At 46.8% G+C, this 21,403-nt stretch overlaps 1 protein-coding gene across 3 annotated transcripts in view; it reads right to left on the bottom strand.

Annotated features, from left to right (window-relative positions):
• The window catches only part of ERBB4 (erb-b2 receptor tyrosine kinase 4), a 553,845-nt gene extending 534,400 nt beyond the window's left edge, over positions 1-19,445 (bottom strand). For all 3 annotated transcript variants that reach the window (XM_086896321.1, XM_086896319.1, XM_086896323.1), the window contains exon 1: positions 19,325-19,445. In XM_086896321.1, coding sequence (XP_086752447.1) covers positions 19,325-19,418 — 94 coding nt within the window. In that variant the 5' untranslated portion in view covers positions 19,419-19,445. The remainder of the gene's footprint in view (positions 1-19,324) is intronic.
• Between the last annotated feature and the right edge of the window lie 1,958 nt (positions 19,446-21,403).

Here is a 21,403-nt window from a genome sequence, read left to right as displayed (position 1 = left end):
GTAATGGGGAAAAGTTTGAGGAGAGGCTGTATGAAGTACCTGAGGCGAGAGCTCATTAGTGACTCACCACGATAATTAACAGTTAAGCTGACCCCGTCAGGAGTCAAAATGCATTTCTGTCACGGAACCGGAGCGCGTCTCCAGAAACCCCATCACGGGAGTTCAAAGCACACACAGCACACAGGTGGCACCCTCAAAAAAACACCATTAGGGGACTCCACTCATGGTAAGACATAAGTACACAACAACAAATAACGGAAATATTATCTGTGTGATGCCTTGATATATTTCCCTCAGATATTTTTCAGGTGTCAGCTGTAATAAATGAAGCATTTACTGGGTGCAGACGACACTTTAAACAAATCAGCGCAAGTCCCTAAAGGAAACAAGCAGCAGCATATTCGGTAGTATTTCATCATTTTGGAGCTGGCAGAACGAAGCTGACAAGTACACAAGATAAATACTTTGTTCTGTCACGCTGTGTCATGTCGGAGAAAACATAAAGTGTTATATGACCTTTGGAGGCGCAGCCCATGGAAGCCTTCCTTCTCGCTTCCATGCCACTGTTTGCAGCAGGGAAAAGAGAAGATAAAATAGAAACACCCCTCCAAGGGGCTGCCTAAGGCACCTGGATCTCAAGGGATTTCACAGCCACCTTCTTGGCAGAGGTTATATTGCCAAAGTGTTAAGAGGGAAGAACTGTTGGAGCAGGAAGCAGCACCACTGCACCTCCTGCGGCCCTGCAAAAACAATAGTAAGGCACTGCTCACAGAGGGAAAAGAAATAAGATGGTGCAAGTTAATTATTATTGATCACTATTTTCCAGCAACAGAAAAAGCATTCAGTTTGTTTCCCTCTGAACAAAAGAAAATACACCCTTTTGCTCTTGGTAGGGTTTAAAAGCAGAAACCAGTCCCGCTGCTCTCAGTGGAGGAGCGCAGCTGTGGCACTGTAGCTCAACACAAGGGCAATGCCCTCTGCTCAAAAACCATATTTAGCCAGAAAAAGCTGTGCTGGGACATTTAGCATCCTTCAGTGGGATGCAATGGACCACGGCATGCTCCAGCACCACCACCAGTTCAACCTAACCTGCACATCCACACTGACCTGGGAAGCAGAGCGAAGCGTGAGATCCATGATGACTGAGCAGTGAAGCCTGAACCCTGTACAGACACCCACAAAGGCTCTCAGTAACTTCACACTCATTCTAGCCATCTTGAAACTCCACTTTCTAGAAATGTTTATTTTTCTTGCTGTTCCAGAAACATCCCCCAGCCTCCAAGTTCAGGTAGGGCAAGCAGAGGTGGGAAACACGATATCTCCATCAAATTTTAACATGGCAAATTTTTACACACTTGCAGCCTCACTGTAACTACTTTGTGACCTGGGAAGGAGAACACTGAAGTATTTTGGGAAGGTGAGCAAGCATTGATAAACACCTTTGAATCCTGAATCACAGTACAATGGGTGTTTTTAAGCAATAAAGCTGCCAGACAGACTACACTGGCCTCCTATCTCACCTTACAAAAATGTGTCTGCTATCCTCCCACCTGCCACTACTATATCTCACAGACATTAGGATTTTTTTTTAATTTTTTTTTCAAAAATTTCTATTCTGAAAGTGCAAGACAATGAATCCAAAAAGATAAATATGGCTGCAAAGCCATAAAACACAAGCTAGAAAACTCAGAGATGGGTTTAACATGTAAAACTGGTTTTAGGTATTTTGTGTTAAAACAAAAAATCAAATATATAATTTTATTTTAAATAAATCACTATGTGTTCTCAAATTACTGTAATAAGTAACCACAGAAATTGTATTAATCACAAGTGTGTCAATGTTTGACGTATTTCCCCTCCCCTTTCTCTCATGAATGACAGCAAGCAACAGACCATCCTCATTATTTACATTGTCACTTCTATGTAACAACCCTCAGTTACAGAATCTCCAAAATAAATTACATTTATTTACATCAACTTCCTGGCTTTCATGCTCTATCTAATTACTGAGAGAGAGACAAATAGATAATTAAGCTATTTGCAGCTAAAGAAGACTGGAATTACCAGTGTAAAAAGATAGGTAGTGGAAAGCTGGCTCTCTGGTATAGTAAAAGCAATAATACTAAAAGTGGATAAGGTAAAAGCACATCTGTAATTATTAACAATATGCCTAACATTTTAGTGTCACATTATTATAAATTAATTTGGCATTCATTAGGGTTGCTCTGATCATAATGAATCTGTTTGCCAATTGCTTTGCCTTCAGATAAGACCCCCATGGTTTCATCATAACGCAGTCATTAAATGTTAATTAACAAAAGCTTTACAATGAGACACTGGAAAGAATAGTTGGATAACAAAGGGGTTTGCCCTGCTAAAAATAATATATAGAAAAAAAATTTAAATGGGAGAAAAAACTCTCCTATTCATTTTTCAGCAGGTTTCTTCAGAAATGAGATTCTGGATGGCTCTAAAGCAGGTTACATCTGTCTAAGTACTCCAAATCCTGGCACTTCTGGGCCAAGCTCAACTGCCCAACCTGATGCTGAAGTTACTACAGGTCTGACTAGGCAGGAAACAAGAGAGGCTGCCCAGCCATGAAGTCAAGAACAGAGAAACAGCCATCTTCACGTCCAGGGAAGCTCAGCACAGCACGGGCAGCTTCTTCCCAGGCCCCAAGGTGAGACAGAGAGCAATGACCACCTCCTCATCCCAAGCCAAACCTGGGCACAGACACGGGGCAGGCAGCATCATGCCAGCAGTACACGTGTATTTATCCCTCTCCCCCTGCAAATTACACTGCACAATGTTTCATGTGTCACATTAACCATTAACCACAATTGCATGGCACTCTATATTAAAGAAGAAAAATAGTCAGTAGAAAGAAATGAGAGGCAATCCAAGTGATAACTTATTGTTAGCATCCATTAACTAATGCTTAAATGCAACAAAATACTTTCAGAAGTACACAGGGTAGCTGCAGGAATACTAAATGGCTTAATTATTTTTACTGCTTATACATTAAATATCAAAAGAATTTATAATAAACAGCTGCAAGAAAACTTTGTCCCACAAAGAAATAGAAGCAATGTGACAACTGCTTTTACTGCACATCTTCCCATTCCCTGGAACTTGGAAAGTACAGAAGGAAAGGGTTAAGTGTCCCATACTTTTCATATTGAGGTTTAAATACTTTTCCTCCTTGCATTTCTGTCTCAAAGCCTCTCTGCTGCAGTGCCACCAGCACATCTTCTATCCTGCTTTTCACCAGACCACCCCTGTGTTGCTGCTACCCCCACTGAAGTTTGGGATGCTGCCAACTGCTTCCCAGGGAGCATCTCTGCTCCTTGCCACTGGAAAGGATGTGGCTGGTCAGCACATGCAAAATCCCAACTGGAGGTTTTGTGTGGTTTTTGGGGACCTGGCACCACTGCATGAACACTTCACCAAGGCATGCAGCCGCCAATGGAATGCACATGTATTACTTCTGACAAGCTCACAGGGACCAGAACCCTTCCCAAAAGTGGGAAGTGAGTTTTTCCTGTATTTTCTTACCCTGAGGAGCCTTGACCAGGCACACTGCTGGGGGAGATAACTGAGTGCAATTTCACCGACACCCTCCCTGCCCAGCAAGGGGCAGGGCCAATAACTGTATTTACTGCAGGATGACCCCAGCAGATGATGATATTGGGCAAGTGAGGCTTGCCTGAAAGGGCTCCTAAAAAAAACACCAACCAAAACAAACAAGAAACACCAGAAGAAACCCCTAACCACAAACAAACAAAACTGGTTTGTGTATTTTCTCTCCCCTGTTGCCCTCTTCCTGCTGTATCCTTCCAGCTTCCTCACACACCTCTGCAGGCAAGAGCTCTTCTCCCCTGTCTCCAGTGCAGCCCCAGACACAGCAGCTGACAGACAGGTGGACACACAGACATGAAAAGGAGCAGCAGCACTGTGCTCAGCAGTAGCCTGATGCTAAAAGAGAGTGACAGCTACCATTCCCCTTTCTCAGAAAAAGCAAAGGAGGGGTTTAGCCATCCCAACCTGCTGGATCCCACAGCAAAGACAGGCTACTACAGCAGGATGAGCAGCTCCCATGAAAAGCTACCAGGAGAGGGGATATGGAGTGCTGGATCCAGACCCACAGCACCCCAAAACCAGTGGAGCTTGCGGTTCCCAATCCCTATAAACTTTCTGGCTATCCCAGCACAGACAAACAAATGGAGAGTTCACACAGGGAAAGGGCAGGCACCTGCTGATGTAAAACCCCAGTACACAATAGTCCAATAAAAGCAATTCATTTTTGGTAGATGTTTTACCAGCTTCAAAAATCAAACATGCCAATGAGAAAACAAAAAGAAAACCATGCATGGATGTAACAGCGAGTATTACAAAACAGAAATATGTACAAAAGTACATTTTCTTCAGTCTGCTTTCAATCAGCATTCTTAAAGGCCCCCTTTTATTTAACATATACATTATTTGCAACAAAACCTCAGAATCAGCTTAACATCACCATAAATTCTGACAAATCCAGGAGATGAAAAAATAACCAATTGCAGAGAAGCAGTCTGACTACTCTGCACCTCATTGTATAAAGCCCTTCCTCCCTCCCTCCCCACCCTCTGTTAAAACACTTCAGCCTTCCAAACCACTGTCTTTTGCCAATTAAGAGCTTGGCTAACTACACTTCCAGGCAGAAGGAGGAAGACACAGGCTGTGCTTCATGCACTCTGGGCTGCACAGTTTGCAGTAACACAGGCGACGTGACCCCACAACTTTGGTGTCTCACTGGTAGACTGCTTCCTGTTAGTACCAGAGCGACTGCAAGCCAAGGTCAATTCTTTTCTTTAATTCCCTTCTTTCTCACTTTCTTTTTTTTTCTTTTTTTCCCATGGCATGGGAAGAGAGCTTAGTTGTTTCTGCATGGATGCAAGGTGAATGAGGCTGTCGCTTCTCATTGCAGTGCTATTTATTACAGGTCGCTGACATAATATAGCTTCCCCCATGCAAAAAAAAAAGAAAAAAAAAAAGCAGGCAGTAGTTCTTGAGCATTGTCTAACTCACTTCTTTGAAGGCAATATACAAAGAATTTTCCTTTATTTATATAGTGATCTTACAATGGAGATGCATCAGCTTGTTTTCAGAGGCTTCCAGCTGAAAAAGGCAAGTTTCCTTGTTAGTAGGAGGTTTAAAGAATCCGCACACACAATAGAAGAAGAGAGGAACACGTCAGGAAAAGAAACTGCAAGATTAACAAGACACACTGATGAAGAAGGGAAAAATTATACTGAAATCAAAGGTGGGGGGAGTATTGCAGGTTTGCTCCTGCATAAGCCAGATTCACTGTAAGGAGAGAAACAGGGTAATAAGAATTGAGCTCCACATCCCTAGTTGGTGAAAATCTTGCTGCAGCAGAAGACCCATTCCCAAAAGAATGTCTGGTTTAAGAGTTGGTTCTGGCCTCTCATCAGCAGTTCCTCCCAATTTAATTCATAGCTTCAGATGAAAAGATTTTATAGATCTCTGTTCTGTCTTGAGATGGGCTTGCCTAGAGCTCCATGCAATAAATTGATGATGAATCAATTTCCTTGCGCTGTGCTTTGTAGTCTGCTTTTTTTCATACAGCTCTGAGAGCTGTGTATAAAATACCTCATTCCTTACTTGTTTTTTAAAGATAGGCTAATGTCTCTAAAGATCAAGAATATCCACAGTCTATTTTTAGATTGCTCACAGTAAGCCAAAACTGCCCTAATAAAAACACCTTTTAATTCACCTGTAATATTTTATTACATGGCCAGATTAAGAGATAAAGCAGTCTGTACTGGAGGCTGTGGAAGTTGCAGCGAGGAGGCAGAGTGACCCAAACACGACTGTAAGAAGGCTATGCAAGCTCCCTGTGGGACTGGCTTTCACCCCCACTTCTCCCACTATGGGGTAGAGCCTGCCAGCCCATCGACCCCCCCAGTGTTTTAAGTCCCACAGCTCCAGGACAAGATTGGATAACATGCTTTAACCCTTTCATCTGCCTTTTCCCACAGCACTTACCTGTGACAAAGCACAGCAGTTGCTATGGAGCAAGGAGAGCTATTAGCTCCTCTGTACTAATGTAATATAATTAGTATTATAATTTCCACAGTGCATTTTTTTTATCCCTTCTTATCCTGGAATGCTTTATGGGTTTATAACTTTACTCAGAAGGCTGTCCATCTCGTGGAGCTGAACGGATAACATGGACTAGAAATCCATGGCTTTGGAGAGCTTACAAGTCTTCAAGACCACATTTTCCACAGCAGAAAAAAAGAGCAGGTGGTCACAAAATGGTGACCAATGGCCACAAAAACTTTTCCACCCACACCTAAATGCTCTGGGAAGTCCAGCAAGGCCAATCCCAAATTTAACATCACAGAGCCAGAATTTCCTGCCCACAAACCCCTTATCCAGCTTTTACCCTCCCCAAAGGCTGATGGGTCCTACACAGAAGAATAAAGAAAATTAAATCACCCACATCAGAATTTGAAAAGACTGCCTGTGCATCCCACAAAAAGTCAAAGGACTTTCAATTTATCAAAGCTGCCAGGACAGAGCTCAAAGAGCCTCCTGTACTCTGACACCACTCCCACTCCTGGCTGCCTCTTTCAAACACTGTATCGGGGCAATCCTCCACCTGTGTTTTTGGCTGCAGGTCAGCTCCAGACTCTGCTTTTCTGACTCCACCTCCCTCACCTGCTGTGCGTGTGTAATCCTCATCAAAACTACTGGGAAGGTGCAAGGAAGAGCTTTGCAACCTCTGTTTTATAAGCCTATAAGACAAAATATTCTAGTTTTGCATTCAGCAACCTTCAACTCCCTGTTTTTTCCCCCTACAACCTCTCACAAACACCAGCCAAAATAAATTAAATGCCACACAGACTGAAACAGAATTACAATATAATGCTGGTAATTTTGGAGTTTAGGGCTTGGATCTTTCCACCATTTTTACATGCTTTCTATGCTAATGCAGCATAGAAAGGAAAAGCAGCTTGTTAGCTTTTACTCTCTCTCCCAGCTCAATTGCCAAGGCTACCCAACACACTTGTACTCTTATTTGCTCTCCTTTCTCCCATATCTCAAGCTGTGAAATTAATATGCACAGAGGACATAAACCTCTAGCTCAGGAATAAAAAGTGACCTTAATATGCTCCTGCTTAATCCTTCTCAGGCTCAGCGTAACCATCGCTCTGGGAAGACAACCCAGCATGAAACCAAGGTGCCACCTCGCCCTTCAGCCAGAACATCCTCCCCACATGCGCACTGGGTGACTCCTTGCGGAAAATCCCTCACTGGGAGGGAGCAGCACAGCAGCAGGAACCATGCAGGCCAGAAGCTGCATGCACGCTTGGACCACCAGCAGCTGGGGAGCACTGACCTGATGTGCAGATAGCCACTCAAGGTCGCTGATTCTCTTGGGCAAAGCAGCAGGATTTGGCTCCAAGGGGCAGCTGAGAAACCGCTTTTGCTTCTCAACCCACCTACACAGCAGCAGTGGGCACTTTGCACAGCCACACACCTTGAAGCCATTGAAGCTTCAAGGAAAAACTCCATCCAAAACATCTAAAATAAGAGAGATTTAATTTATAATGGTCCCTCGTGCTCCCCTCCCCACTGCCCCAGGTCGAGCCTGAAGGCTTTGCCTAGCCTGGGGTTTCAGCTATTCAGAGCTTCAGAACTCTGAGATCCCAGACAGCAACTACTGAAGTACTAATTTCTGCCAAATTTCATTTTTCAGGTACAAGAAAATACCACACTGAGCCCTAAAATGTGCACAGTCAGATGATGCCATGGGTGGCAGCAAGGCTCCCTGCTCTACGAGAACAACTCAAACAACAGCATTTCCTGCACCCCAGTCTGGAGAGAAGCACAAACTTTTCTCTAAAGGCACAAACAAGTACTCCCTCCTCAGAAACAGCACCAAATTTTGATAACAAATCACCACCACCACCTCTCTCTGGAGGTTAAAGCCTACAGACATTGAACCAGTTACACAATTCTGATGGATTTTCAGGAAAAGGAGAATTAATATTCAAACACACGGAGTGGCAACAGAGAGACAAAAAGCCTTGCCCATGCGAGAACCCATGCCAGAGGAACAAGTGCTTTCATGAACTGCAAAGTGATGACTGTATTTCTACAGATTCCTCAGCTGCTGCTTTGAACTCTTTTATTGAAGTGTTTTGACAGCACACCAGATAAAAAAGGAAAAAAAAAAAAGAGTAATCTGAAGCACATGTGAAAATGCACACATGAAAATATACAAATCAAACTATTTTCTACTGCCACTGTTAAAGCATTAAATGTCATCAAAACAGTAAACTCCAGAGCAACTCATTTTTGTGCATGTTAGCAGTTCTTAAATTTAATACGTGCATGGGTGTAACACACACATTCCCCTCACAATCTTTTCAACAGTTGTCACAGCCCTGGAGCAAATCAAAAGCAGAGCCCAAAGGCACTGCACTTATTCAGGAGCTTGTTTCTAACACTGAGGTGAAGACTAAACCACACCAGTCTCATAAAAGGAAGATACCAATGGAAGGTAAGGTGTTGACAACACAGCCATCTCCAGAAAGCCATGTTTTCTACTATGAATATTCCAAGCCAAATTTGCAAAATAGGTTCATTTTGCATGCAAATGGACTGTTACACATCTGACCACTTGTGCAAGCAATTACATGTGTGATTACCTGACTGCGTAATGGCATGCACCTAATTTTGAAATCAGGTCTTACATTTTCTATTGAAAACAAATGCTCTATATAATAAATAAATACTGAGTAGTTTTGAAGCCCAGTCATCCAGACCTACTGACCCTAAACCAAATATTGAAAAAAGATGCTGAAATGTGTATTTACCCAAAAAAAAAGAGCATCATGTAAGCTGGGTGTAATGCAGTACATGGCCAACAAACTGAGCCACAGTTTTTTCTGCTGAAACTTCTAGTCCTTTAAATTGTGACTGAAAGCCAAATATCTGTACAAACATGCCAGGTATCTTCATCAGAGAAAGTTCCTTACTGTAATTCTTTCAATGAAAGACTTCTAGGGCTTTCTTCCTACTCAGGATGCATTCTAGGGAGAAAAATCAAAGTACAAGCACTTCTTAGCAAGGTGGTCAGCAGCTCATGAGTACAGTTTCATCAGACAAACTCAGAAGATAAAGCAAAATGCAGCTCTGAATTATGAGGTGATGCAGGGTTTTCTGCACACAATCCAAGCAGTTGATGTCCCAGGCCTTCGCATTGCTGACCTCTAGGGAGAGGTTTTTATCTAAATTTAATCATCCTCAACTATTTTCAGCCAATCGTAAGGAGCATTTTTCTTTTATGGAATAATCCTAAATACTATCAATTTTCCTGTGCATGTCAACCACAAGTCTCTTTTTTACATATCAAGCAAAAGCTCTTTAAGATTAGCTGTCAGAGCCTGCGAGTTTTGGCCAAATATCAATTTTCTGTGTGGATGATGCATTAAATTTAAGATGCTTGTTGCTACTGGGGGCAAAGCAATATAGCAATTACCAAGCTATTTCTGACTTACAAATCCATAAATAATCATGTTGCTGGAAACCCAAACTTGGTGGGAAAGAAATTAAGCAGAGTGTTAAAAACAAAGACTACCACTGAAGTAGCCACTGCCACCTCCCTCAAGATGAACATCAGCAGGAAGACCTGATATCATGGTCCGTGAGCCACAGACACTTGGAGAGATCCAGGGAAAAGCAACTCTAATTCCCTCAGGCCTGCATTTCATCCACCACAATTATACATAGACCACAGAGGCAGCCTTTGCCCCTCTCTGCCCTTCCCTGATACTTTGGAACCTGACACTAATAGTTTTCTTTATTGTATCTCCACATGACACTAAAGTCCTGTGTTGCATGGCACCCAAGATATACCCTCCTTAATATTACTAAGCCAGGCTTTGTGATCCAAGGAATGGTGCTGTTGTAGCACCTCATACTGATGACTCCCAAGGAAAGCTTCATTTTACCTGCCAGAATAAGCCTCAGACTGTGCCATCAAATAAACAGGGGGTTTATTCCAGATATTCCTAGGAAAGGGAATGGCATGCTGCAGTTCATATTAGTTCGCAAGGAATTTAACCAACTGCTGGTTTAAGGAACACACATAAGATGAGCTTTGGTGATCTTCTGCAAGAGTCAGCTGGGACCCCAAGAAACCCTGGCACTTCGGCTCACATCAACACTACCCAAATCAAGGAGCAACAAGCCAGGAAGCAGAGCATCCCTCCTCCTTGCTGGCATTGCTCCAGTGCTCATCCTCCACCAGCCCTGCCTCATAAAATACTGAAACACCATCAATACCCAAGGGAAATACCAGCATTGAAGCTCAGGACACACAATGAAAACCTGACACTGACCCCAAAAGGCAACGCAAATAAATCTAAACCTGTCAGGGGCTACCCTCTCACAAGGACCCGGTCACCAGTGAGCCAAAAAAGATGGACCCCAAACACCGATGTCAGGAAATGTACCAGGAGTTAATGTCATTTTGTCACATCACTGAAAAAAACAGCCAGAGAAGAGAAAAAAAAAAGCCAAAAGGAAACAAGTGTCACAGCAATTCTCACATAGCCTGGAACAATTTGGACACTTTTAACACAGGAGAAGCCCAAGGTACAGAGTGTTGGAGGAGAAGATTTACACCCACAAGGACAGAATCCATCTGGGACAGACAGGACCTACAGAAATCACACATACTCTGTAGTCTTTATTTGGAAAAAGCCACTATTTGCCATGTTTTGTCTCATTTCCATGGGCCTTCAGAAAGTGTGGGATTATTCATATCGACAGCAACAGTCTGGCAAGATTGTTTTCCAGTATCAAAGGACACCTACCCAGTAATTGCTGTACTGTAGCATGAGGCATAGCCCACATATTTTAATGTCTTAACCACATGTCATGGCAGCAATTGGACCAAAGCTATTAAGTCTTAATGAACCCACGTTTCCATTGCCAATTCCACCAGTAATATTTGCAAGACATTGCAAAACCACAATTCAACCAGTCTCTACAAAATACTACAAAGGGTTTAAAAAACATGGCTTATAAAAATAATCACTGGAATTTTTCCCCCATTCCTTAAGCTACATGAGTTCTGACTTTTCTCTGCATGCAGAGGAGCTAAAGATGTTTTTTTCTTCTTTCTGTGAAGACTGAGATGCTCACAATTCAAGATCTTGGGATTAAAATTAACATGAAGAAATTTGCAGCAAAAAACACTGTGTGAATATGTTTGCTAATTTTCCAAAAACAGAAGGAAAAAAAAAAAGCAATCTCCTCCTGTCCTCAATCTTTGGCCACCACAAGAAAGTAAAAGCTTCTTAAATAATCTTTTATTAGCAATTTTATTAAAGGTTCAAGCTGAACACCAAAACCCTTGGACAGCCAGAAACATTCAGCACAGACCTCATTTTGTTTCCTTTCTAAGAAGCTGGACCAAGCCAGGGAAAATGTGAAGCATCACTACAGTTGTTGGCTGCTCCAGAAAGAACCCCCCACCTGTGCTGCAGGCACCACATTATTTACACAGCAGCTGCTTGTTATATCGTGATATAATGAAGTTTCACAGTGGCACGTGAAGCAACACTAGAAACAAACCTAGCTGAGGACTTCAGCGTGTTATGCAGCACGAGGGCAACATAAATGCTCTACAAGTTATCACCACTATTTATAGGCTCTAATAATTCCACATTTTTCTAACATGATCTTCCCAATACACAGTGCAGCCCCAGGTGACACCAGGGCTGCACAGCTGCGTGAGCTGGCAGCAGTTTAAAACATGTTGCACGAGAGGATCCAAGCATGCATGATTTTAAGAGCAGTTCAAAACTCCAGGAGACAAAGAAATACTCTATGCTGAGAAATCCAGGGAGAAACTCACAGCGCTGGCACAGAAGTCATCCTGTGGCTAAAGGAACAAAGGAAGAGAGAAGAGTGGCAATGGCTTTATATTTGTTTTGAAAAATTCCATTTTCTCTTAATGGGCTATTAATTCCCTTGTTCCCACGAGCTAAGCTGGCTCTGGGAGGAACAACTCCCAGCTTCGACCACCAAAGCCCCCTGAGGAATGGGGTCCCCACACACTTCACCACCAGGTCCGAGTCAGCTCATGCACGACGTGAAACAGCAGGGATCGAACCTCAATTTTCTAAACAAAATTAACTGCACACTATTCTGTTTGCATATCGCTTTCTCCCGTTCACAATGTGCTAATTCAGGCAGCAGCCACTGTGGTACATAAGGATGACTTTCAAATCAAACAGCTAAATGCATTATTTTTGCCTCCGTCCTACACAATTCCATGGCTTTTTCCATACGCTCCAATGCGTATGTCCTCTGAGCATTATTAATAGCTACTGAAGAATATTATCTGCCTACCAATCACTTCAGCTTCCTACTTAATGGCAAGTACATTTTTAGAGCATCAAATATATCAACAGGGACAATGGTTGCTAAATTTGAAGTCAACAACAACTGGAAAACGTTAGCTACTTCATTGGTATTTTTACATGCTTGCAGAAATATCTCTTGAAATAAATGAGCCTTTTTTTATCCTTTCAAAGAGATAATAAAATAATACTGAATTCTAAATACTGTCACATATCCTCAGCAAACAGCAATTTAAATTTAGATAAATACATTTTTACTGCCAAAGATAATGAGCAAAAATAACTACAATTCAACTTTTCATAGTGGTTTGGATGACAAAAAGACCACCTTAAAATGACAGCTGGCTGGCAGGCACAGCGCAGCCGATGAACACTCACCAGAATATGGACAATCTTGGAAAAGGGGTTAAAGCAAAATAATTCTTAGGAACAAATGCTTATCGTTGCATCTGGCTGCGGCATTAACCTTAAAAGACTACTAAAATATTCCATTAGCATACTAACCACGGTACATAAACTTTTATGTTTAAAATGTTCAATATTTCAACATAATTTCAATTAATGGAAATTGAACATTGGGTTATGTATCAAGTGTAATGGTTTTTCTTCCTGTGCGTGCACCAAAGCAGCTCCAACCTGCCCGTACCAGCTCCCGCCACGGGAGCCATGTCCACAGGAGAAGGTCCTCAGCAGCTCCCAGGGCTTCAAATGAGCCAGAGGCTGCCACAAATCTCTTCCCTGCACATTCAGCTCTGCACACCAAGGTTATTTAAGCATATGCTGAAATGCAAAGCGTGCAAGTGCATCTGCAATATCTGCTCCGAGAACTCAGCAAGCTGCAGCAACCGAGAGGCGCCTGCCCCATAGGAGAGGCTTTCTTGGGAAAACGGGAGACAAAGGGATGGGAGCAGCATGTGGAGAGTCTCAGTGGAGCAGAAAGAGCCAAGCCACAGCTAAAGTCAGCAAGACAGGCATAGGCTTCAGAGCTTTATCCAGTGTATCGTCACCAACCCGGGACGCGAGAGCTCTGCTCTCACAGCAACACTACGGCCAAGGCTCTGTCACTGTTTGGCAATTCTGAGCTTTTCCAACTTTTCCATAACCTAATTTTGTTCAGAAAAGGTTTTTGGGTTGCTTTTTTTTTTCTTACAGCATGCAAGCTTTTTTATCCAACCTCCCTCTGGCGCGATCCATTTCCTACATGAATCACAATCGGGAGGGGTGAGAAAAAGAGAGAGGTCAGGTACCACAACTCTATTTAATAGACATTTATTAGGCAGTTTAGTCAAGCAGCTGCAGGCGAAGGTCACATAATGCCTTGCAGTGCCACAGTAGCCTCTCCACATGAATTTAAAGCCCGTCAGCAGCATGTCCCACAGCCCAGCTTCCTCTGCAGCTCCTCTGGGAACACAGCCTAGGAGGGAGACCTGCCTCCATGGGGCAGCTCAGTACCACAGCCAGCACTGCTCTGAGCTTGGGTTGGTCCCCAGTGGGATTTTGGAAGATTTCTGCCAGCTCTGAATTTCTGTAAGCTCAACAGCAGCTGGTGATGAGACACAGGAGCATGTCACCATGTGACAAGAGCCCACGTTGCACTGCTGACTTATTAGGAGATTAAGAAAGATCCAAGTTATAAATGCCCATTCAGTTATTGTATGTGTAGCTGCACAGACATTAGGAGAGAAAGGAGCTGAACATAACACGAGTATAATCTTAGAAGTCACTAAAAAGGACTTTAGGAACATTATACAATGACTGATCATTTTTTTATAGATCAAAAAGAACTGTATCTGCTATAAGTCTGAAACTTACTTTGCCTTTATTTACTTGATTTTCCTACCTCCTGCTTTGTTAGGAACTAGAGTTTATAGGCTTCAGGCATGGAAACTAAAAGCAGTTACCACCGGAAAAGAAAAATATTTTTTGATACTCTTTGCAGTATGAATTTCTATTCCTCGTATATATATTTATATTCTTGGTATTCAGCACAAGTTTATGGTGTGACCAGTATGTGCTCCTGCAGTTTGAATTATTGACTTTGCTGCCCAAACATCAGCCAACATCAGACCCTCACGAACCACTGATGCACAAGCAAATATTCATCTGTACTGGACTTTGCACACCCTTTATGCAAAGTGGGAAGAAGGACAAGTTTCCCTGGCAGGCTGGGGAAAAAAAAAGAAAATAAGGAGATATATATAGCAGCAGCTGTTCAAAGACTTCAGGAGGCTTGGCATGTGCCCATATGCCCAGCAGAGGTAGCGGACAGTAGAAATGAGACCATTTATCACGTGGACACACAGCTCATCACAAGGGAACTGCCACCGTGCACGGCTTAAAGTGCTCCTCCAAACCAAGAAGTCGCTAAACAAACATTAACTAAAGTTGCTGAAATGATGAATCTTTCTGGCAGATTGCAGTACTCCCATGGGATAATTCAGCTTTGGCTACGTGGGCACACATAAAATCCGCCAGCAGCCTGCACTTGTTTGCAAAAGCAAAACCTTTAAGTCAGTGAAAATCGGAGCCTGTTGCACACCCTGAGGACTTGTCAGCACACAAGTGATTCACAGGAAACAGCCCAGCTGCACTCACCTCATCCTGCCTTCGCTCCTGCCACAGTAAAAAACCAAATCCCAGGAACAAGCCCCCTCTCCTTTCCCAGCAAAATTGCCTCAGTGCATTGAGAGTGAGTAGAGCCCACAAGGGCAGACCTGGCTTAGCTGTTTCCACGGAGCTGCCATCACAAGCCCATGGTTTTAAGAGCACAAATGCCTGGTTGCACAGTACTAAACTCCAATCTGCACAGGCAGGACACGAAGTTCAGAAGCTTCCAGGGAACCATCCTACTGCCCCACACCAACCACCAGGTACTGGCTCATTCTCATTGTCCTAAGGGAATCAGGAGAGGGGTTGCTGTCATACAAAAACAGAGAAAAAAATTAAACCTATGGGCTACATCATCTTTTTGAGCAAGTATACATAGTGCAGAAGGACCATCTAATCTGAGCCTGTACTGCTAAGTGACCCTATATCTTCTATTTTCTTTCCTAGTTTACCACAACAGTTCCTACGCTATTAGGACCAAGCACTTTATTCCCAGTTTGAGCTCATTCACCTTCAGCACCCAATCATCAGTTTGGTAGTGACTTACTGTTTATCTTAACGGGTCCTCCAGAACAAGTCACCTGAGCTCCTATGGTTGCTCATATTAAGCACTTCAGTGTTTGGGTGACTCTCCCAGTGTGTTTTGACACCTCCCCTGTCACACATGCAGGGGCACAAGAGGTGGGGACAGAACTCCAGGGACAGCCAATTCCCTGCTAGCCCCCTAAAAAGCTGCTCCTCGGCCTGGGAAAAGGGTGTGGAGGAGAACTGAGCAGAAGGATCAGAGCCTGGGAAATCACAGCCCCAGCTCCGGGCGTTTGTCCTCCCTCATGCCGGGAGCTCCTGGGGGCTGCTGCCACCTAGAGATGCTCACAGAGGCAGGCTGCGGGCTGGCCACCCCGCACACCCCACCGCCACTGCCCAGGAAATGCTCAGCACCCATCCCAGCAGCTCCCCAGCTCTGGCCAGTGACTCACAGAAAGGTGTTTCACAAAAAGCCTTTGGAAGATGTGCATGCTCTGGATCATAGGCTGTGCTTCCAGATAGGGAGTGAGTCAACGTGCTGTGGTTTGCTTAAATTTAATTAAAAAACAAAACAACAGAAAAAAACCCAACCAAACTAAAATCCCCTGAAAACTTAATTCGATTAAGGTGTGTGGCTAATGTCCTGCTAGAAAACTGAGAGCACACTTCAGAACAACTTGGCATTACGGTCAGGAGTGCAATGTAGTTCTTGGGGTTCAGCTGGGAGCACCCACAGGGTGCTGAGCCTTTTGCTGCCATGGACCAAACGTGCTCTCTGCTACCCATCCCACTTCACTAGCATGCAGACTCAGGAGAAAGGCTCCCCACTTCATGAGCTGCCACTGCCAAGTCTCATTTGCTTTACTCATAAGGCATGTATTTCAGGTCTTTATTATTACTGTTTTCATGTTAATTACAAGCACAGCTCCTAGTGCCAAATTCCATACACATAAACATCAATTACCATCTCTTTTTTTTAAAAGCAAAGTCACAACTCAGTCACTGGGGCACTCAGCAGCGCCGGTCTCAGCAGAGCAGGTGCAGGCACACAGCCTGCGTGGTGCAACCCCGTGCCAGAGCTGCCCCAGGATCCCAGGGGATGCCCCCAAAACAGCTCCAGAACCAGTTTTCTCTGCCCTGCAGCAGCGCTGGCTGGCAGTGCTCTCAGGGGACACGCAGGGACAGCAGCAGGCTGCCCTGGCTACCGTGAAGAGATGTCCCCACAGACACCTGGAGGGCTGCATGGTACGGCAGGGACACCCAGCAGGGCGCCGAGCCCAAAACAGCACCCACCCCCTTGGTAAAAAGACCCAGACAGAACAACCCCCGTGCAGGGGCCAGGCCCTCTGATGGCAGTGACAGGCTGAAACTCCCAGTCAATATTTATCGTGCCTTTGCAAAGGCACTCAGAGCTCAGCCTAATTTTAACCATCAAATAGACATCGAGGCGGAATAAACGGGAGAGGTGCCAAGGAGGGCTGTAGCAAAGGAGAGGAGCTGATTCTCTCTGAAGGCGTGTGGCATGTCCCATCCGACATGGCCCAGAGAGGAGTAAAGGCATGAAATTAAAAGACTGCCCATACATCAGCCTGAACACGCTTCTCACTGGGAAAAAAAAAAAAAAAAAAAGAGGAAATAAAAAAAAAAGAAAAAAATGAGCTGCAAAAATATTTTAAGTACATTTATTCTCAAAACAGCTGAATACTTCAAACAGGACTAAGTTAATTTGGCTGTAATTATTTAACAACTCACCAACCCCACATATCAGAAAATGGACTTAATTTATCAGCTATTTTCAAGCAGAACAAAGACTCGCCAGCTTCCAGGTAACAGACCAAGCTGTTTGGCTCACGTGACCCCGACTGAGCTGTGCACTGCAAACATTATATGCCCAAGCACGGAGACAGAAGAAATCAGAAAACCCCAACGTGTTTACATATTTATATCTTAACCAACACACATGGGATAAGGAAATCAAAAGTTTGGCCAACAGCTTGCTTGCATGAGCAACGGCATCACCATCTCTCTCGATGCACTGAAAATGAGGGCAGCAGCCAGAGCCCCATCCTATAGCCCCCAAAAGCCAAGAGAGCCCAAATTCTGGGGGGTCCTAAATACTTGCAAATCACAGCCTCCCTGTCCAGCCTGCCTTGCTATTCCAGCAAGCACCAAGTAGAAAGGCTCAATCATTACGAGCTGCCAGTGCCCACAGCAGTGCCTAAACCCCTCCAAATAGGAAATGTCACTCCAACCCTACTATTTTAATAAACGGATTTTCTGTTTTGCACAGTGCAGGGCACAGAGGCTTTTCAGCAGCACAGATCCAGCAGGCTTCCCCAGAGACGGCAAGAAGGCAGGCGAGCAACCCTGGACCGATGCTTTTTATTTTCACTGGGGTATAAATCCAGCAATGGAGAGTCTTTGCGATCGTCCACGCCAACAGCCCGGTCCGAGCGGTGGGAAGGATTGCTGGAGAGCACGGGAGCATCCCAGTGGGGACGGCTGCTGCCCAAAACCGGGGCAGGCTACGGGAAAAGTGTGAGACAGAAAAGTATCAAGTGAGGCGAACAGTCAGGCTGCGTGTAAACAGGGAGGCAGGCAAAAAGGTACAATGAAGCAGCGCCTGTGAAACGAGGAGTGCCATTCTTCTTCAGCGGGGATTTACCGATTCAAACCGCAGGAAGAGAATATATAAAAGAAAGCAGCAGCCCAGCATTTCACCCCTCCCGATTACGAGGGTTAGGAAACAATCACACAGCGAAAAAGTAAACTGTGCCCCAAGATCAAAAACCGCCTTCGAAGCCCAATCACGCAGGCAAAGCCAGGACGCGCTCCCTTCGCTTCTCACCAAACGTATCCTTCCTTCTCTCTGTTACATAAAGCCCCAAAATATAAACTAAATTGTGAGAACGAGGAGCTGTTGTACCAATACCGCCCAAACAGCATAAATTTTGCATCACCGGGGAGGGAAGGGAAAAAAAAAGAAAAAAAAAAAAAAAAGAAAAAAAAAAAAAAAGCGAAGTTACAAAGACTGAAGAAATTTCCTTTTAATGTTTTATTCACAGCAAAGCGGCGATGCAGAGGGGGGCGATCCCCGTGCCCTCCCCGGGCGACTCAGCCGGCACAGCTCGTACTACGGCGGCAGAAAGCGCTGCTCGGATACTAACAGGAAAACAAAATTCAAGCCAACGCTGCAAGTTTCCCCTCCAGAAAGTTAAAAATTCCGGGCAGACCCTGCCGGAGGAAAAATCTCCTTTTCCAGCGTTAACTTCCAAGCCGGCCGCTCGCCCTCCCCGGTGCGCAAACAGCTCGGCGCGGTGTTTACGCTGCGGGGTCGGGACGCGCCGCGCACATGAACGCACAGGTGGACGGGCGACGAACGCTGCCTCGTCCGCCCGGCGCGCCGCGATGCCAAGTTCGGCAGCGCAGCCCCGTCGGGGCGGCAGCGGCACCTGCGGGGACACTCACTGAGCCCGGCCGGGGCTCCGGCGGCAGAGACGGCCCCGGGGCCGGGCGGGGACAGCGAGCGGGGACACGGAGCGCTGCTGCGCGGGCGATCCGCGACCGCCGGCTCCGCTCCGCTTCCCGCGGGGGGTTGTCGCCCTCTGGCCGCCGCCGCTCCGCGGGACCCGCACGAACTCCCGCACGCCGCGCTGGGCACCGGGACACGGAGAAGTTGTCGGGAAGGCGCAGCCCCGCCGGCCGTGCCGCGCCGCTCCGGCCGCTCCCGGCCGCTCACCCACCTGCCTGCGCCGCCGCGGCGGCCCGCGGGGCCCCGGCCGCCGCCGCCAGCACGCAGCAGCTCCACCACAGCAGCCCCCCGGCCGCCGCCGGCATCGCGCCGCCGCCGCTGCCTCAGCGCCGCCGCTGCCTGGCCGCCGCCATCCCCCGCGCAGCCTCCGCGCTGCCGCCGCCGGCTCCCAAAAGTTGCCGCCGCCGAGCCGCCGCCCCCAGCGCCGCCCCTCCGCGGGCGCGCCGCGGCGCCGACGGGGCGGCCGCGCCGCTGCCGGGCCGCGGGGCGCTGCGCCGCCAGCACGCGCGGAGCGGAGCGGCGGGAGCGCGACGAGGAAGAGGAGGAGGAGGAGGAAGGAGCGAGCGGGGCGAGGGAGGAGGAGCGGCGGGACGGAGCGAGGGGGCGGGCGGGGGCCGGCGCCGCCCGGGACCGCCCCGCGCCCCCCCCCTCCCCACACGGACGCTCCGCACCTGCGGAGCCGCGCGCGCCCGTGTGCGCGAGCCGTTCCCGCGCTTTCGCCCCGCCCCGCCCAGCCCTGAGGGGCAGGTGCGCGCCCCGGGCACCCCCCCGGCCCCTGCGTGAGGGGCGGCCGCGGAAACACCGGCGGGAGCGGGCCCCCGAGGGAGCTCTGCCGTCCCCTGAGGTGCTGCGGGGAGCGGCCCTGCTCCGGGAGGCACAGGGACACCTCCCGACACAGCCCCCCGAAACAACAGCGGCCCCGGTGCGGGCTGAGCCCGTCCCAGCGGCGGCCGCAGCTGAAGTGTGAAGAGCATCGTGGGCAGCGTGAAGCGCGCCCAGGCTCCGCTCTGCTGTGGGACCCAGCCATACACCTGATCCGGACGAGATCGTGGCGTTATCACCCTTCTCCCTGGGTTCTGCCCCAAAACACCCACTTCCGTGAATGCTCACAGCCCCTCAGGCAAAGAAGAGCGCCCCACCTGCGCTCTCAGCACCAAGGTGAGTAGAGGGCTTCCCGGTGCTCAACCGAGGCAGGTGGAAAGCTTTAGGGTGGAAGGGCTGGAAAGGAGAGAGAGAGGTTTTAAAGGCAGCAGGGCAGCCTTGGAGATCTCTCATCAGTGTGGTGGTGGTGGGTGGACTTGGCACTGAAGCGGCTGATGAGAGCCACGTTTTCTATCCTGCCGCCAGCTCTGTGGGGCACAGAGGTGTAATGGCATCTCCCACCAATGCACCCCCCTCTTGATGTCCCCTGCCAGCCTGGTGGCACCTCCTAAATGCTCACAGGTGGGGACAGCTGCAGTGCCAAGATCCTGCAAGCATCAGCCCAGTATCCCCCTCACTACCACCCACTCCAGCACAAGGGTGAAATGCTGACACAAATGTCCTCCCCAACAGGTCCAGGGGACCGGTGTCTCATCAAGGCTTGTCTCAACAAGACAGCGACTGAAAATCTCGACATCTCATCACAGGTGGGAGACAGCAGCTGCCATTTATCATTCTTGATGTGTTGATTGGCATCCTCAGTCATAACTGAACAGTGCAAGTGCACAAGGGAAGAACACTTTCAATTCTTCACTTCGTGTCCCCAAAATGTGTGCCCTAGGTTTTGAAGTCTGCTCATCCTGACCAAGCCTTTCTAGATCTCATCAACATGAAGGAACTCTCCTTATGCCCTTCCAAGATCTGTGCAACTTCTTGGAGTGACTTCCCGGTGATGCCAACAGCTTTCCCTGGCACCCCCAAGCAGATTAAGTGGAAGACCACAGCAGTAAGTGCCTTCCCTCCAACAGGCTCCAATGGAATGGTTTTCCCATAGGAATTAACCTCAGAGGAATCAGTCCCTCCAGCCAAACTGCCTCCTTTCCAGAGAAGCCAGAGGCTTGCATGCTTTTAAAAAAAAAAAAATAAAAAAAAATCCCCAAATCAAGATAGTATTTCAAGTCAGATTATGGTTCTTGCCAAAGAGCTGAAAGTTTAGCTGGAACGAATTAGCTAGGCTTTGCAGAAAGGAGGCTGTAAAGAAGGAGGTTTCATTGCCTTCGGTGCTGCATCCCACTGCCATCATCAGTGGTGGCGAAGGGGCAGTTCACAGGCAGGCAGAGACAGGTGAAAGAAGAGGCAGCTGGGAAGC

This window comes from Cyanistes caeruleus, chromosome 7 (genome assembly GCF_971803275.1).
Source record: "Cyanistes caeruleus chromosome 7, bCyaCae1.hap1.1, whole genome shotgun sequence".
Taxonomy (NCBI): Eukaryota; Metazoa; Chordata; class Aves; order Passeriformes; family Paridae; genus Cyanistes; species Cyanistes caeruleus.
The sequence above is the reverse complement of the archived record's forward strand: the minus strand, read 5'-3'. Positions and strand labels throughout refer to the sequence as shown.